At 35.4% G+C, this 19,390-nt stretch overlaps 2 protein-coding genes across 2 annotated transcripts in view; one reads left to right on the top strand and one right to left on the bottom strand.

Moving 5' to 3' along the window:
* Nucleotides 1-19,390, bottom strand: part of FBXL13 (F-box and leucine rich repeat protein 13) — a 211,287-nt gene that overhangs the window by 113,291 nt on the left and 78,606 nt on the right. The window contains exons 8-9 of the mRNA XM_045494560.1: nt 11,415-11,510; nt 8,881-9,013 (exon numbers count right to left, since the gene is read on the bottom strand). Of these exons, the coding sequence (XP_045350516.1) occupies nt 8,881-9,013; nt 11,415-11,510 (229 nt within the window). The remainder of the gene's footprint in view (nt 1-8,880; nt 9,014-11,414; nt 11,511-19,390) is intronic.
* Nucleotides 1-19,390, top strand: part of LRRC17 (leucine rich repeat containing 17) — a 117,001-nt gene that overhangs the window by 36,563 nt on the left and 61,048 nt on the right. The window contains exon 4 of the transcript XR_006716240.1: nt 9,200-9,325. The gene's annotated coding sequence lies outside the window, so the exon portion shown is untranslated. The remainder of the gene's footprint in view (nt 1-9,199; nt 9,326-19,390) is intronic.

Genomic DNA, 19,390 nt, shown 5'->3' with positions numbered 1-19,390 from the left:
GGAAATAAAGCGCTAGCAATGCATAGAAATTGATCCAGACCATCCAAAAGTAAGTTAGAGTTGTTAGTATCTCCCAGGACTGAAATTGAAGTACATTTTTGAAAGCTTAGGATTTGCCCTTTCTCTGTATCAGAGTTTATACTTCTCAGGGAAGTATAGTTGATCAATGATGGAATGAACAATTAGGTACATCCCCTTCTGCCAATTTCTTGATAGTTTAATAACTTGCCTTTGAAACTGCCTTCTGTTCAATAGATGATGAGGGTCAGGAGATTTAAAAAAATAAGTATATTTTGTGGCAGTCAAAAATATAATAATCCTGAGAACTACATATTTGAACATACATGTTTAAATGTCACTTGGCTATTTATCCAAATGTTACTTGAGTATTTGGATAAAATACTCAAGTTTTGTTTTGTTTGTTTTAACTTTCCTGCTAATCCTGAAATTCCCTAATTTTTCTGAAGTAAGTAAGATTCACTTCAAGCTGAGGTCTCTTGAATCCTAAGTCTGAGTCAGCTCAGGCCTACTGCCTGGTTATTTGGGAAAGATATTTAACATTAACCAGTTCAGAGTTTTCATTTACTAATCATTCATCCTCTGGAGCTTTATGCCCTATATCAACTAATATCTGTTTCTGAAAAATCTGTTTCTCCTGCTCTGGCAAATAGAAGCAATTCAGTACCAAGAATCTACTTGCCTAAATTCTATGAGACATCGAGGCTCCTTTCTTCAGGAGGTGTGGGGTATTGGTGTGTACAAGAAGATGTAATATGTGACTAACAAATCCGTATCAATGCTAGAATGAATAAGAACAACACGAATGTGGCAGGCAGACTGGAAAATTACTTCATAATCCTGTTCAAAAAAATGTCAATATTGTATCTCATAAATTCTAGAAGCATAAACATGCAACTCCAAGGGCATCCACAAGTCAAAGCTTCTTCCGGACTGCTCTAATCTTGTGGTTATTGAGTGAGTGTAGAAAAATTAGGGATGACTCCTCATCCCTAATATATCTGTTTTACTCCAGCACAACAACACAACTGCTGAACTTAAAAATCACTTGTGGGGGCGCCTGGGTGGCTCAGTTGGTTAAGTGTCCGACTTCGGCTCAGGTCATGATCTGGCGGGCTCACGAGTCCAAGCCCCACATCGGGCTCTGTGCTGACCGCTCAGAGCCTGGAGCCTGCTTCAGATTCTGTGTCTCCCTCTCTCTCTGCCCCTCCCCTGCTAGTGTTGTGTCTCTCTCTGTCTCAAAAATAAATAAACACTAAAAAAAAATCACTTGTGTACCCTTGCCAAACATTTGCTAAAGTGTTTTAGCATATACTCTGCACACTTGATTGTCACAATATTAGAGCAAGCATTTTCTCCCCTGCCTTCATCTGCCTTTTAAACATTTTAAGATAACAATTTAAAGCTAATTTTATTATAGAGTTTTTGCAGACCAGGATTTTGTACAACTCGTGTGGCCATTCAGCCAAACAGCTCAAATAATCAGCCAGTATTTATCTTCAGTGTAACAGTCAGAAAGTCAAACTTCTTGCCAAAAATGTGTGTAATTCTAGACACACCAACAGACTAACCTTAGCTGGGGGGAAAAATTGAAAAGCTGAAACATCTCTGAGATTGGGTTTTATTTAATCTTTGATACACTCGAGGTAGCTGGAATTAAAACTGATTTTATTAAGTAATCCTTAGCAAATTGAAAATATCACAAAGATGAGATAAGAATTACATTTACTCCCTTAGAAAATTAAGGTCTACTCAGGCTTTCATGTTTAATTTTTTCCATGATAAAGGCATTTTAGCAAGAATTACACTTCCAGATAAATACTAAATTAAAAAAAAATTTTAAGTTTATTTCTTTATTTCGAGAGTGAGCAAGCATGAGCTGGGAGGGGCAGAGAGACAGGGAGAATCAGAAGCAGGCTCTGCGCACTGCCAGCACAGAACCCAATGTGGGACTTTATCTCACAAAAAGTGAGATCATGACCTGAGCCAAAATCAAGAGTCTGCCACTTAACTGACTGAGCCACTCAGGTGCCTTAATACTAAATTTTTTTCTAATTTTTTTTTTTACATTTATTTATTTTTGAGAGACAGAGCACAAGTTGGGGAGGGACAGAGAGAGAGAGAGAGAGAGAGAGAGAGAGAGAATCCAAAGCAGGCTCCAGGTTTCGAGCTGTCAGCACAGAGCCTGTTGTGGGGCTCAAACTCACAAACTGTGAGATCATGACCTGAGCCGAAGTCAGATGCTTAACTGACTGAGCCACCCAGGCACCCCTTAATACTAAATATTTTTAAGTAGACAACAAAATATCAAAAAACTTGAGACAGGGGCCCAGGGTGGCTCAGTCAGTTAGGCATCTCTTGATTTCAGCTCAGGTCATGATCTCACTTTTCATGAGATCGAGCTTCACATTGCCTCTGTGCTGACAGCACGGAGCCTGCTTGGGATTCTCTCTCTCTGCCCCTCCCCTACTCACTTGCTCTCCCTCTCGCTCTCTCTTTCTCTCTCTCTCTTTGTCTCTCTCTCTTTCTCTCACAAATAAACTAACTTAAAAAAAAACCCTTAAGACAATATTTTTGGCTCTCTTAGACCTCAGGTAAAATATAAACTAAGGTCCACGTATCTATATATATGATACAATAAATGAAATACATATGACATATAGAAGACATTGTTATCTGATGTAATGAACATATGCCCATTGTACAGTACAGAATTTTCATTTTTTGGCCCTCTCTGTATTTTCCACACAAGTTGCAATTTCATGTTGCCCATTTCATCACCATCCCAAACTTCCCAGTGGACTTTGTGCATAGGCATCAGGAAAAGTGTTTATGTGGAAACATGTTAAAAAAAAATCCAGGGAAGATTATAGCCATATATGCCAACATTTTAAAAGAATATAAACCTCAAATCAATAAGCTTAACCTTCCACCTTAAGACACTAAAAAAGAAGAGCAAGCAAAACCCAATGCAAGCAGGATAATAAAGATTGGAGCGGGGATAAAATAGAAAATAGAAAACCAATAGAATCAATAAAAATCAAAGTTGATGTTTAAAAATCACGTTCATAGCAGCATTATTTCACAATAGCCAAAAAGCGGAAGGAACCTGTGTCTACTGATGGATGAGTAGACAAACAAAATGTGGTTAAGAACATCTAATGGAGTATTTTTCTTTCTTTTTTTTTTTAATATGAAATTTATTGTGAAATTGGTTTCCATACAACACCCAGTGCTCATCCCAACAGGTGTCTTCCTCAATACCCATCACCCACCCTCCACTCCCTCCCACCCCCCATAAACCCTCAGTTCGTTCTCAGTTTTTAGGAGTCTCTTATGTTTTGGCTCCCTCCCTCTCTAACCATTTTTTTTTCCTTCCCCTCCCCCATGGTCTTCTGTTAAGTTTCTCAGGATCCACATAGGAGTGAAAACATGGAATCTGTCCTTCTCTATATGACTTATTTCACTTAGCATAACACTCTCCAGTTCCATCCACGTTGCTACAAGAGGCCATATTTCATTCTTTCTCATTGCCATGTAGTATTCCATTGTGTATATAAACCACAATTTCTTTATCCATTCGTCAGTGATGGACATTTAGGCTCTTTCCATAATTTGGCTATTGTTGAGAGTGCTGCTATAAACATTGGGGTACAAGTGCCCCTCTGCATCAGTACTCCTGTATCCCTTGGGTAAATTCCTAGCAGTGCTACTGCTGGGTCATAGGGTAGGTCTAGTTTTAATTTTTTGAGGAACCTCCACACTGTTTTCCAGAGCAGCTGCACCAGTTTGCATTCCCGCCAACAGTGCAAGAGGGTTCCCGTTTCTCCACATCCTTGCCAGCATCTATAGTCTCCTGTTTTGTTCATTTTGGCCACTCTGACTGGCATGAGGTGATATCTGAGTGTGGTTTTGATTTGTATTTCCCTGATGAGGAGCGACGTTGAGCATCTTTTCATGTGCCTTTTGGCCATCCGGATGTCTTCTTTAGAGAAGTGTCTATTCATGTTTTCTGCCCATTTCTTCACTGGATTATTTGTTTTTCGGGTGTGGAGTTTGGTGAGCTCTTTATAGATTTTGGATACCAGCCCTTTGTCCGATATGTCATTTGTAAATATCTTTTCCCATTCCGTTGGTTGCCTTTTAGTTTTGTTGATTGTTTCCTTTGCAATGCAGAAGCTTTTTACCTTCATGAGGTTCTGATAGTTCATTTTGCTTTTAATTCCCTTTCCTTTGGAGATGTCTCAAGTAAGAAATTGCTGCAGCTGAGGTCAGAGAGGTCTTTTCCTGCTTTCTCCTCTAGGGTTTTGATGGTTCCCTGTCTCACATTCAGGTCCTTTATCCTAATAGAGTATTTTTCGCTCTTAAAAAAGAGAGAGATTCAAATGTGAGCCTCCACATGGGTGAAACTTGCAGACATGATGCTAAGTGAAAGAAACCAGGCTCAAAAGAGCAGATATTGTATGATTCTACTTATATGAGGTAGCCAAATCCATAGAGAAATAAAGTATAATGGTGCTTGTCATGGGTTGGTAGTAAGGAGAAATGGGGAGTTCATATTTCATGGTTCAGAATTTCAGTTTTGCAACTGAAAAAAAAAACTTGGAAAAGTTTGGGAGGTGGATGGTGATGATGGTTCCACAACAATATGAAGGCACAGAACTGTACACTTAAAATGGTTAAAATGGCAACTTTTATGTTAAGTATATTTTGCTACAACAAAAAAAGAACTAAAAGTTGGTTATTTGAAATGATCAACAAAATTAACAAACCTGTAGCTAGACTGACCAAGAAAAACAAGAGGGAAGACGAAAATTTCTAAAATTGCAAATGAAAATGATGCATTACTGCTTACTTCACAGGTATAAAAAGGATTATAAGAGAATTCTATGCACAATTATGCCTCAACAGATTGGGTTACCTACATGGAATTGGCAAATTCCTAGGAACACACAAGCTATCAAATTTGACTCAGGAAGAAACATAAAATCTGAATACATCTCTAACAAATAAGGATATTAAATCAGCAATCAAAACACCTCCAACGGAGAAAAACCTAGGGCCAGATGGCTTCAGTGGAAAATTCCACCAAACATTTAAAGAATAATTAACACCAATCCTTCTCATACTCTTTGAAGATGTGGAAAAGGAGAAAATAGCTCCTAACTCATTCTGCGAAGCCAGTATTACCCCAATAACAAAGCCAGGCAAAGACGTCACAAGAAAGGGAAACTATAGGCCAATATTCCTTTTAAATATAGATGTGAAAATCCTCAACAAAGTATTAGGAAAGAAAATACAGCAGCATTGTGAAAGGATTATACACCATGAATAAGTGAGATTGGTCCCAGGAAAGTGAAGGTGGTTCAACATATAAAAATCAATCAATGTGATAGCAACATATTAATAGAATGAAGAAAAAATCTCGGTGAAAAAGCATTTGACAAAACTCAACACCCTTTTATAATTAAAAAAAAAAAAAAAGACTTGGAATGAAAGCTTCCAGAGATATGTGCCCTGCCATTTGTCAGAAATTCACCCCAGTGTTCAACCACCATTGCCAACATGAAAATCTTAGGTCAAACCAAAACCTTAAATGTTGCATCTTGAGTCCATTTTCTTCCTTCAAAAAAGAGATTTATTTAATAGTACATTTTTCTGGAGACAGAGAGTGAGTTTGGGTGGCTAGCACACTTTTTAAGTTTTATTTAAATTCCAGTTAACATACAGCATGATATTAGATTCAGGTGTATAATACAGTGATTCAACAATTCCACGCAATGCCCAGTGCTCATCACAACAAGTGCACTCCTTAATTCCCATCACCTGTTTAACACAATCCCTCCACTTACCTCCCTTCTGGTAACCACCAGTTTGTTCTCTATAGTTAAGAGTCTATTCTTAGTGTACCTCTTTCTTTCTTTCTTTTTTTTTCTTTGCTTGTTTGTTTTGTTTCTTGAATTCCACATGAGTGAAATCATAAGGTATTTATCTTTCTGTGACTTCTTTCACTTAGCATAGTACTCTCTGGTTCCGACCATGTCGTTGCAAAAGGAAAGATTTCATTCTCTTTTATGGTTGAATAATATTCCATTGTATACATACTACTTCTTTGTCCATTCATCAGTCGATGGACACTTAGGTTTTTCCATAATTTGGCTATGGTAGATAATGCTATAAACTGGATGGCTAGCACATTAAGGCTTACAATTATTTTGTTAACTCTTTATTACTATAAAAGTAATAAATTCATTCAAGATAGCAGACTAAGCCCATATTTCAGCTTTCCTCTCCTACCCAAATTCTGAGAAATGATTTTTTTTTTCAAAAATCTGTAATATCTCTGGAAAACAAAACAGGAATGGTATTGGTGGATCAGAAATTAATAGTTCCTAAAATTCCAAAGGCAGACATGACCAGACTGAATGAGGAACAAACAGAACATAGCTGCTGTAAAAAAAAGGAACAGCATTATATCTCTATAAAGAGTGTATCCCAGAAATAAAAGATATAATAATAATAACACTATTCTCATTAAAAATATGAAAAAGGAGTCAAGAATAAGACAATATGGCTCCATATCCCTGCTACTGGGAGAAAAAAAAAAAGGGGGAAATAAAAGATATAAGACTATGAATGAATGGAAATAAATGATCTGCCTGTAAAACCCAAAAGAATCAACTGACAAACTGTTAAAACCAAGAAGACACTTTAATATGTAATCAAATACAATAACATAAAAACTATAGCTTTTTTCAGTATCAGCAACCAGTCAGAATTATCCCATTTGGTATATTTTATTTATTTTTCTATTTAAAAAAAATTACAGATACACTTGAAACTCTTTGTGAACCTTTTCCCCATTTGATTCAGCTCTGTCCACCTCAAGAGATAACCACTATCTTGCATTTGGAGTTTTCCTTCCCATGCATGCTTTTTACATTTTCCTTAAATATGTATTATTGAAATTATTTCAAAAGGTAAAGTATATATTATTTTGCACATTGAAAACTTGTATGCAAATGGTATTAGATTATATATGTCATTCTGCAACTTGCTTTCCCTCATATATCTCTAGACTCATCCATGTTGGTATTTACATGTTTATGGCTTTCTTTCTCATTATCTGAAATCAGTATGAATGTACACTTTTCTAAATATGTTTTTTCTCTCATTTCCAGAAATATATAAGGAAGCTGAAATGCACCTTAAAAAACAAATGGGTTGGCGTGCCTGAGTGGCTTAGTCATTGAGTGTCTGACTCTTGTTTTCAGCTCAGGTCATAATCTCATGGTTTGTGGGTTCATGCCGTTAGCACAGAGTTTGCTGGGTATTCTCTCTCCCTTTCTGTCTGCCCCTCCCCCACTCACATACTCTCTCTCTTTCAAAATAAATAAATATATATGTTAATGCAATGGACTGAATGTGTCCCTTGGCCAAATTCATATGTTGAAATCCTAGCCCCCTGTGTGATGGTATTAGGAGGTAGGGCCTTCAGGACATAATTAGGGTAGAGCTTTCATGAATAGGATTAGTGCCTTTATACAAGGAACCCCAGAGATCTCTCTCTCCTTCTCTCTGCCATGTGAGGACACAAAAAGATGACAACCATCTATGACCTAGAAGAGGGCCCTCTCTAGACCTGATCTTGGACATCCAGCTTCCAGACTGTGGGAAATAAGTTTCTGGTGTCTACGAGACTTTATTATGACAGCTCAAACTGACTAAGGCAATTAAATACACATGTCACAGTGAAAGTACAAAGCAGCTGGGAGAAAATTGGAAATAACCTCAATATCCGTCAAGAGAAAGAAAGTTAAATTATGCTACATCCACGGTATGGAAAATGAGTTTAACGATTTAAAAATAATTTAGTAGTTCTATATAGACTGACATGGAAAGATTTTCAGGATATAAAGGAAAATATAAGACAATATGATCCATTTCATATTAAAATTTTTAATTGTGTATTTTTAATCACATATATGTAAATGTATTTTAGAAAAACAGAAAACTAGGGGTGCCTGGGTGGTTCAGTTGGTTAAGCACCCAGCTTCAGCTCAGGATATGATCTTGTGGTTTGTGGGTCCACATTGGGCTCTGTGCTTGCAGCTGGGAGCCTGGAGCCTGCTTCAGATTCTGTGCCCCGTCTCTCTCTGCCCCTCCCCCACTTGTGCTCTGTCTCTCTCAAAAATAAAATAAAAACATTTTTAAAAATTTAAAAAAAGAACAGAAAACTAATACCATTGAATACCTTTGAGTAAGTTAATGGGTTTGAGGGAGATACAGGAAGGTTTTTTGCTTTTTACTGTCTATTGTTAGAATTTTTAAATTGATAATATATTCTTATATTGTATTTTTTTTTTTAGTAGATGGATTGAAGATACATAGATAGACAAATGCTAGACCAAAAGAAAGTGGTCAGTAAGAATGGACAAAGGACCAGAGCACCTGGGTGGCTCAGTCAGTTAAGTGTCTGACTCTTGGTTTCAGTTCAGGTCATGATTTCATTATGTTGTGAGTTCGAGCCCCATGTTGGGCTCTTGTGCTGGCAGCATGGAGCCTGCTTGAGATTCTCTCTCTCCCTCTCTCTCTCTCTCTCTGCTCCTACCCTGCTCACATTGCCTCCATCTCTCTCAAAATAAATAAACTTAAAAAAATAAGAATGGACAAAGGACCAACTCCCAGATCATACAATCCATTAAGAGTTGACTATATTATACGCATTTTAAAAGTTTTTAATTGGCATCCTTATGGCCTAAGACCAAAACTGAAGTGTCCATTTTATTTTATATTTTTATTTATATTTGTTTAATTAAAAAACATAAAAGCAAGACAAAGAGTTGTAATGAACATACTCACTGACAGATCTCAAGGTTTTCAAGCGGAGAATACAACCACGAAAATTCAAACGCAGCACGTTTAGACGCCACCTTTGCAAAGTAGACACTATATATTTATCTGTGATGATGTTTTTTACTGTGGAAAAATCAATCTAAAAAGGATAAACAAAAGACGTTAAGAAGTGAGAAAGATCTTTTGCATGTAAAAATTTTTAATATTTTTAAAGCACCAAGCAACATTTCTTCACCACATCTCTCATTTTTTCATTTCTTTGTTTTCATGGTCATTCTGGAGTTTAATTACAAACACATTTTTTTTTGTTCATGGTCATTCCCAGGTTTAATTGCAAACAGATTCCAAATGTCCAGTCCAGGTCGACAGCTGGGAGGACAAGAGTCTCACATCTACCCCACAACAGAGTTGATTGTCTTGGAGTGACCTGGATAGCCCCCCATCACCCCAGGTGAGCCCCAAGGCTGCTTCAGTGTCAATGAACTCATCCTGGGTTCATTATTAATGTATGCCTGCTTCTTTATTCATGAGCACAGACTATGTGTTAAGTTCTTGACTATGGAAAAGACAATTCAGAGTGAGAGATTTATAGTGGCCTTTTCATAACTCATAATTTGGAGGAGGGAGGTCTGGAGAGAAGGAAAGAGGACTGACTGTACCTGGCTGATTGCATGTAAAATTGAAGAGCACAGAGGTTTATGCGAGTGCTGAGTGACAGGGGCTTGTTGACAATAACATTGATATCATAGTATTAATAATGTCTTTTAGCTACAAGATTAAGTTTATGAACTTCCAATTTCTCACTGCCTTCTGAACACAGCTATTCTTTGTGCTAAAATGTTTGTTTTAGCTGTGCCACATTTGAGCACTCCAAAATGAAGGCAAAACTAATAGAAGATGAAGGCAAACGTAGAATTGCGGAAAGAGAAATGTGCTGAACATAAAGCCTTCCTACCCAGGCTTTGTTCTTCACTGACATGTGCTCAGATTTTCTCTGACTTAACCTATTGAGAAGTGCTAGTTTTTTCTGCCAGGGCAGAAATGTTAGCTTTTTCTGCCAGGCTTCTGCAGGATTTGTCCTGATCTTAATGTCATATATATTCTTTCTCTTTCCAATCATTTGGATTCTTTTTTTTTTTTTTCCTAATTCTTTACAGGTTTTCCAAAGAAAAAAGTAACATCCCCAATCTGTCACATAAGAAAGAGATTTATTACTTTAAACCATTGATTCTCAAAGTATGGTCCTGGGACCAACAGCATCAGCATCACCCTTGAACTTGGAAATACTAATTCTCAAGCCCCACCCCAGACCTACTGAGTTAGAAACTCTGGGTTGACAACCAGCAATCTGTTTTAACAATCCCTTCAGATAATTCTGATGCATTCTGAAGTTTGAGCATCACTGCCTTAAACTAAAAATAAACCTAAGGCAGGAATATTAAATTTGGTAGCTAAGATGAGTTAGCCGAGACAGAAGCACATTTTCTTCTTGCCATTGTTGCACAAGGTGAGAGGGGAAGCCAAGTGAAGCCAAGAATGGAATGTCAAGAGGTTGACTTGATTTAGGAGTGGTACCTGTCAGCCCCTCTTAGTTTCTTCGTTTAAGGTTTAGAATTTATGTGGAATGGTTCCAGCCACCTATTCATAGGTCGGTCTGAGCACATGATGTTATAAGTCCTCTGATCATTAGCAGTTAAGGAGGGCTGGTAAAGTCATCTACTAACTGGACATTAGATGACAGGGAAGATGTTGCCACTATAACACTAGTTGACAGCATAAATTATTACAGAGATTAAAGTATCATCCAAGGAAAGAAAGAAGTCAGCAGGGGCAATTTATGCTTATTTTTTGTTGTTGGCTGAGACCCCTCCCCAGTGTCTCATTGGAATAAGAAACACAAGCATGTTCTAGGTTACGAGAATAGTATAAAAATAGTACAATGACAAGGATAGTATAGAAGTACCTGCCTAGAAGTCTATATTAGAAAACACCTGAGTATATATGTGTCTGTGTGCATGCAAACACACTAAGAATATCAAACAAGTTTTGTTTACATGTCGTATATTTTAGCCCTATTTCTTGTTAGTTTTTTTTCCCCTTTATATTTTGTGCTATTTTGTTATGTTTTTTAAACCAATAATAGGGGCTGATATTTATTGAGAGCTGCCCACATGCCAGTCTTTATAGGAAGCACTTCACTTGCATTTCCTCAGCTTATCTCTGCAGCATCCTGAGTGAGGCAATGTTAAGTCTAATGCAGATCTAACGGAGCTTTGTTTCAATTTAAAAATAATATTTGATTTATATCTACCATTCAACTTAGAAAATACTTATAGTCTATCTCTTAAAATAACATTATTATCTTTCTGTCTTTTCCTTTGGCCTTGTGCCTGGGCAAAAGAGAAACAAATGCACCTACTGTTTGTGGCCCCGTGGGGGGAGCAGGGGAAAAAGTAGTCCCTAGTACAGTTGGCTTTTATGGGGATCGGTTCTCCTTTAAGAACTAGGATCAAGTCATAGTTCAGGTAGTGTCTACTTACACCACTCCACAACGAGCTTGCTTGTGTCATCGACATCCAGGAGTGACAAACATGACTACATATTATTTTATCTTTTAAGCTGAGGTAGAAGAAAATCTAAACACAAAGAAGAGAAATACACAATTTTTAAAACTGTGTGAATTTGGATATAACTCTTCCACTTACCTTTTGTTGCTGTTGTTAATCATGATAATATAATCCATATTGTAGTAGCAGGGGTTTAAGTGCTGGAATTTTATCTGATGATAGGAATTTTATCTAAAGCACTGGAACTTATCTGATGATGCCTTTGATATAATGTGATCTTTACAACTGATAGTCACAGAAGGATAGGGAAGAAGATATGCAGATTTATTTTCTGAATGACAGTGGCTTTCTGCTACAAAATGAGTGATTTTTCTAAATAGATGGTACATAGAAGATGGTACATAGAAGACATTCAATGATTGCTTGCTGAACTCAACTGGATTCTTTTTAAAGTTAAAGAATTCCTAGGAAGGGCACCCAAGTGGATCCAGGGTGGCTCAGTCAGTTAAGCGGCAGACTTTGGCTCAGATCATGACCTCATGGTTAGTGAGTTTGAGACCCATGCTGGGCTCTGCGCTGACAGCTCAGAGCCTGGAGCCTGCTTCAGATTCTGTGTCTCTCTCTCTCTCTGCCCCTCCCCTGCTCATGCTCTGTCTCTCCCTCTCTCTCAAAAATAAATTTTAAAAAACATTAAAAAAAAAAAAGAATCCTAGGAAAGATCAATAAACCCATCTTGCCTTCTATTTCTGGAAAAACAGTAGACTAGAAAATCTGCAAGTCCTCCCGACACAAAATATAAGTAAATGATAAAACAAACCTTTTAAAAAATATTTCTTTAAATATTTTTTTAAATGCCAGCTTCATTGAGCTATAACTGACATATAAAATTCAAGATATTTTAAGTACACATTGTGGTGATTTGAGGTACATATACATAGTGAAAGGATCCCCCTCCCGCAGACAGTTAATTAACATATCCATCACCTCATATATTTATCTTTTTTCTTTTTGATGATAACATTTAAGTTTTACTCTCTTAGCAAATTTCAATTATACAACAGTGTTATCAATTAAAATCACCATGTTTTATGTCAGATCCTCAGACTTTATACATCCTATAGCTGAAAGTTATAGCCTCAGACAACCACTTTTTTACTCTCTAAAACAAACATTTTTTTTTTTTTTTTAACATACCTGGGTTTTTAAGAAAGTAAGGAAAATATCCAGGCCCAAAGTCTTTGTAAACCCAGACTCATAAGAAGGTGTTCAGTATAGTTGCTCTACATAAGGGAACAGTGGAGATGGTTGCTGCTTTGCATAATAAATAGATTCAGATTTTACTGGTCATGCAGGGACAGAAAAAGTTACCAAGCTTGTACAAAGCTGGGAGTCCTAACTGAGTCAGAGAGATTAAGAGGAACAGAGTCAGAAAAGAGGAAAAAGAAAGAGAGAAATCTAACATTATTAAACAGACAGGATTAAACAACAACAACAACAACAACCTATTTGGTGAGGAAAAAACTAAGGTACCTAGCCTGGGATTAAAAAAAAAAAAAAAAAACAGAGAATTTAAAACCAAATACTAGATATCATATGGATTGGAATTTTATTATTTGTGGGGTCCAGTTTAAGTTTATTACCTTTGTAATTGGATTTGATACATTAACATGCAAAGAGCCGCCAACTTGGTGGTAACTCTGGGATATTTGGCAGAAATAAATACCATTTCTATGAAGACATCTTCAAACCATGCCTTTTAGGATTCCTACAGATTAATCCCCCCTAAAGATGAGCTTTCAATAAAAATTACAAAACGTATGAGGGAAAAAAATGGAGTTTGCCTACAATAGAGCCTTCACAAAAGAACTTCCAAAGGACAATGGAATCAGAAGAAAGGAGTGAGATGGAAATAGTAATGATGGGCAAAGAAACTAAGTATGAAAATAAAACCATTAACCTTAAAAAGCATGTAATGGTCATGACTAATGTGGGATACAAAAACAAGGTGGAATAAAAACACTAGATAGTACTAATATTCTAAGATTGAAGAGAGAGTAACCAGAGTTTAAGTGTTTTAAATTGTAGTGATTATGAGGAAGAAAGTATGGGTCATAGTTTACTTTAGGCTTTATTAAGGTAAATTCACATGTTAAAAGTATTTCAGAGAAACCACTGATATAGTAGAAATAGAATGCATATCTTTTAAAGTATGAAAATGGGAAAAAGGGGATAGATTTTTTAAATTCAAAAAAAAGGCAGGAAAGGAGAAAAGAAGCATATAAAAAAGAGGATAATGGTATAGTAGTAGAAGAGAAATATTAATCCAGTTATATCTAGAAACAATAAATTTTTAAAAATCCATTAGTTAGAAAACAAATATTATTCCTAATGATATTTTTGCTTAAATGTTTTCCCTCTGATACTACCAGAGCTATAAACTTTCATCATTTTGTGTTCATCTTGTTCAGAGTTGTATTTTAGATAGATTTTTTAAATATTAGATAATATTTATTCCCATTGTAATGAGAAAACTGAGGGTGAAAGACTGTAAGAACCCCTCTATATGACATGTAGACTGATGTGACAGAGCAGGAATTCAGGTCCATTTTTTTTAATTAATTTGTTTTTTTGATTGAAGTATAGTTGACACACAATGATACATTAGTTTCAGGTGTTCAATGGCAATTTGACAACTCTATACATTATGCTGTGCTCACCACAAGTGTAGCTACCATCTGTCACCATGTACGCTATTACAATACCATTGACTATATTTTCTATTCTGTACCTTTCATTCCTGTCACTTACTCATTCCGAAACTGGAAGCCAATACTTCCCACTCCCCTTCATCCATTTTGCCCATTCTCCCATGCCCTCCCCTCTGTCAACCATCAGTGTTCTGTATTTATGAGCAAGTTTCTGCCTTTTGTTTGTTTTGTTGTTTAGATTCTACATTTAAGTGAAATTATATGGTATTTGTCTTTCTCTGTATTACTTCTTTCTCTCAGCATAATACCCTCTAGGCCAATCTACGTTGTCCCACATGGCAAGATCTCATTCTTTTTTATGGCCAAATAATATTCCATTGTTTATATATACCACATCTTCTTTATCCCTTCATCTATCAGTAACATGGAGGTTGCTTCCATATCTTGGCTATTGTAAATAATACTGCAGTAAGCATAGGGGTTCATATATATTTTTGAATCAGTTTTTTTGTTGGTAAATACCCAGTAGTGAAATTACTAGATCATTTGGTATTTCTATTTTTAATTTTTGAGGAGCCTCCATACTGTTTTCCACAGTGGCTGCATCAATTTACATTCCTACCAATAGTATGTTCCTTTTCCTTCACATCTTTACCAACATTTGTTATTTCTTGTCTTTTTGATTTTAGCAATTCTGACTGGTATAGATGATATATCATTGCAGTTTTGTATTTCCCTTATGATTAGTGATGTGGAGCATCTTTGCATGTGTCTCTTGGCCATCTGGATGTCTCCTTTGGAAAAAATATTTGTTCAGGTCCTCTGCCCATTTTTAAATTGGGTTATTCTTTTTTGTCGTTGTATTTGGATACTAACCTATTATTGGATATATCATTTGCAAATATCTTCTCCCATTCAGTAAATTGCCTTGTCATATTATTGATGGTTTCCTTTGCTGTGCAAAAGCTTTTTTATTTTAGTGTAGTCCCAGTAGTTTATTTTTGCTTTTATTTCTCTTGGCTGAGGAGAACTATCCATAATATGCTGCCAGGACTGATGTCCAAGAAATGACTGCTATGTTTTCTTCTAGAAGATTTATGGTTTCAGGTATCATATCTAGGCCTTTAATCCATTTTGAATTTATTTTTGTGTATGCTTTAAGAAAGTAATCCAGTTTCATTATTTTGCATGTGGCTGTCCAGTTTTCCCAGAGCCATTTATTCAAGAAACTGTGTTCTCCCTATAGTATTTTCTGCTTCCTTTGTTGTAGATTAATTGGCTATATAAGCACGGATTTATTTCTGGGCTTTCTTTTGTGTTCTATTGATATAGGTGTCTGTTTTAGTGACAGTACCATACTGTTTTGATTATTATAGATCTGTCATATATCTTAAAATCTGAAGTTGTGGTACTTCCAGCTTTATTCTTCTTTCTCAAGATTGCCTTGGCTATTTAGGGTCTTTGGTAGTCCTATACAAATTTAAGGTTATTTGTTTTAGTTTTGTGAAAAGTATTATTGATATTTTCATAGAGATTGAATTGAATCTGTAGATTGCTTTGAGTAGTGTGGACACTTCAACAATATTAATCTTTTCATTCTATGAGCATGGTATGTCTTTCCATTTGTTTGTGTCATCTTTAATTTCTTTCATCAGTGTTTTATAGCTTTTGGAGTACAGGTCTTTCACCTCTTTGGTTAAGTTTATTCCTAGGTAATACATTCTCTTTGGTGCAATGGTAAATGGAATTGTTTGCTTAATTTTTTTTCTGCTACTTTGTTATCAGTATATAGAAATACAACAGGTTTCTGTGTATTAATTTTGTACCCTGCAACTTATTCATTTATTACTTCTAACAGTTTCTTGGTGGAAGTCTTTAGGGTTTTCTATGTATAGTATCATGTCATCTGCAAATAGTGACAGCTTAACTTCTTCCTTACCAATTTAGATGGCTTTTATTTCTTTTTCTTGTCTGATTGCTACGACTATGACTTCCAGTACTATGTTGAATAAAAGTGGTAAGAGTGTATATCTTTGTCTTTTTCCTAATTTTAGAGGAAAACTCTCAGTTTTTCACCATTGAGTATGATGTTAGCTATGAGTTTGTTATATATGGCCTTTGTTATGTTGAGGTAGTTTCCCTCTAAACCCACTTTGTTGTGTTGAGGTAGTTTCCCTCTAAACCCACTTTGTTGACTTTTTATCATGAACAGGTGTTGAATTTTGTCAAATGCTTTTTCTACATCTATTCAGATGATCATATGATTTTTTCTTTCATTTCGTTGATGTGGTATACACATTCATTGATATCAAATATTAAACCATCCTTATTTATTCCCCAGAATAAATCCTATTTGATTGTGTTGAATATCCTTTTAGTGTGTTGTTGAATTTGGTTTGCTAATATATTGAGGGGTTTTCTTTTTTTTTTTTTTTTTTGGATCTATGTTCTTCAAGAATATTGGCCTGTAGTTTTCTTTTCTCTTTTTTTCCCTTTGATTTTATATCAGAGTAATGCTGGCCTTGTGGAATGTATTGAAAGCTTTCCTTCACCTACTATTTTTGGAATAGTTTGAGAATAGATATTATCTCTTCTTTAAATGTTTGGTAGGATTCACATAGGAAGACATCTGGTCCTGGACTTGTGTTTGTTGGGAGTTTCTTTGTTACCAGATTCAATTTTGTTACCAGTAATTGGTCTGTTCAAATTCTCTATTTCTTCCTGATTCAGTTTTAGAAGATTGTATATTTCCAGAAATTTACCCATTTCTTCTAAGCTGTCTAATTTGTTGGCATGTATTTTTTTTTTTGTAGTAATCTCTTAAACCTTTGTATTTCTGTGTTGTCAGCTACTACTTTTCCTCTTTCATTTCTGATTTTATTTATTTCAGTTCTCTCTTTTTTTTCTTGATGAGTCTGGCTAACAGTTTATCCATTTTGTTTATCTTTTCAAAGAATGAGCTCTTGGTTTCATTCATCTTTTCTATTGTTTTTTAGTCTCTGTTTTATTTATTTCTGTTCTGATCTTTATTATTTCCTTCCTTCCACTAACTTTGTGGTTTGTTCTTTTTCTAGTTTCTTTAGATATAAAGTTCGATTGTATATTTGAGATTTTTCTTGTATATCTATACATTTCCCTCTTGGAACTGCCTTCTCCACATCCAGAAGATTTTGGACCATTGTGTTTTCATTTTAATTTGTTTCCATGTGTTTTTTTAATTTCTTCTTTGATTTCTTTATTGACCTATTGATTGTTTAATAGCATGTTGTTTATTCCCATGTATTTATGTATTTTCCAATTTTTTTTCTTGTAAATGATTTCTAGTTTCATACTTTTGTGTTGGAAAATATGCATGGTATGATTTCAATCTTCTTAAATTTACTAAGACTTATTTTGTGGCCTAAGACATGATCTATCCTGGAGAATGTTCTATGTGCACTTGAAAACAATGTGTATTCTGCTGTTTTTGACAGAATGTACTGCAGATATCTGTTAAGTTGATCTAGTCTAATGTGTCATTCAAAAGCACTATTTTAGTATTGATTTTCTCCCTGGATGATTTATCCATTGATATAAGTGGTGTGTTAAAGTCCCCTATTATTATTGTGTTACCATCAATTTCCTCCTTTATGTCAGTTAATATTTACTTTATGTATTTAGGTGCTTTAATGTTTGGTACATAGATATTTACAATTGTTATATCCTCTTGTTGGATTAATTTATTTCAGGAGGATTTTTAAAGCTTGTCTGACAAAGAGAGTCACTATATCATAAATGAAGGAAATAATTCAAACTATGCACTAAAGATTTATAACAATTCTAAATGTGTAAGCCTCCAATAACATAGCCACCAAGATACAAGGAGAAATTGACAAATCCACAGTCATGATAAAAAGTTATATGAAAGATCTCAATTACTGATAAATCAATGTGAGGAAATAAATCTTCCCTGAATTTCTCAATGCTTCTACAAAAACCTTTAACCTCTGGAGGCACAGAAATCTGTATGATATAAAGGTAATGTTTTGCCTTCACTTCCTCTATGTTTTTCTTTCCATTACCATGGGGATTAGATCTATAACCATTTGTCCACTTTTCTAGTTTATTTCTCTGATCCAAAAGGTAGTAGCTCTTCTCTTGTTTCCCCAAGAAGGTCATATGATTATAGTTTGGCCTCCTCCTTTAGATCAAGCTTCCAAGATGCCAGGAAGATCCCTAGTAATTTACATATAAAGGAGATATGTGTCCCAGGCAGGACCTTGAAGATATCTCTAGGTCATAAAAGCTAGAGACACTGGGGCTTATCTAGCCCTTGGAGAGACATATTTATAAGAGGTCCTGTCTCCCTGTTTTACTTACAAGGACCTATGTGATTATACTGAACCCACCCGGATACTCAAGGATAACTCACCATTTCCAGTCTTAACCACATCCACAAAGACTCTTTTTGCCATAAAGATAACATATTCACAGATTCTGAGGATTAGGACATGGATATCTTTGTGGGCTATTATTCTGCCTCCCACACTATGTAAGGAAACATAAACACTGAATTTACGAGAGCAGTTACTTCTGAGCAAGGGAAGACAATGCAGTGAGGCTTTAATTGTATTTGTTAAACTTTATTTCTTAAACTGTATAGTGATTACACAAGTGCTCATTATATTTCTTTGCATACCTAAAATATTTTAATAACCTCATTTTTGAATAAAATACATGGAATAATTTCACTAAATTCTTTCACGGTGAAAGACTAGTACACTGAACACTACAAAACATTACTAAAAGAAATTAAAGAAGACCTAACTAAATGGAAAGACATCCCATATTCATAGACTAGAAGACATAATACAAATAACATATAACAACAAATGGAATTAAATCAGAATTTGAAGTCTGCCCATGAACAAATAAATACCAAAGTATTTTATGAGAGTATTCTATCAAATATCCAAGGAATATGTAATGCTTACTAAGGAATATTAAGATATCATACAACCCAAAGTGATCTGTAGATTCAATGCAACCCTATGAAAATGCCAATCGTTCTTTTTTTCAGAAATGGAAAAACCAATATTCAGATTCATATGGAATTGCTAAGGGTCCCAAATAGCTAAACAGTTTTCAAAAAGAAAAATAACGTTGGAGGACCCACACTTCACAATTTTAAATCTTACCACAAAACTACAATAATCAAAATAGCATGGTACTGGAATAAGGATAGACACAAAGACAAATGTA

This window comes from Leopardus geoffroyi, chromosome A2, assembly GCF_018350155.1.
Source record: "Leopardus geoffroyi isolate Oge1 chromosome A2, O.geoffroyi_Oge1_pat1.0, whole genome shotgun sequence".
NCBI classification, from domain to species: Eukaryota; Metazoa; Chordata; class Mammalia; order Carnivora; family Felidae; genus Leopardus; species Leopardus geoffroyi.
The sequence above is the reverse complement of the archived record's forward strand: the minus strand, read 5'-3'. Positions and strand labels throughout refer to the sequence as shown.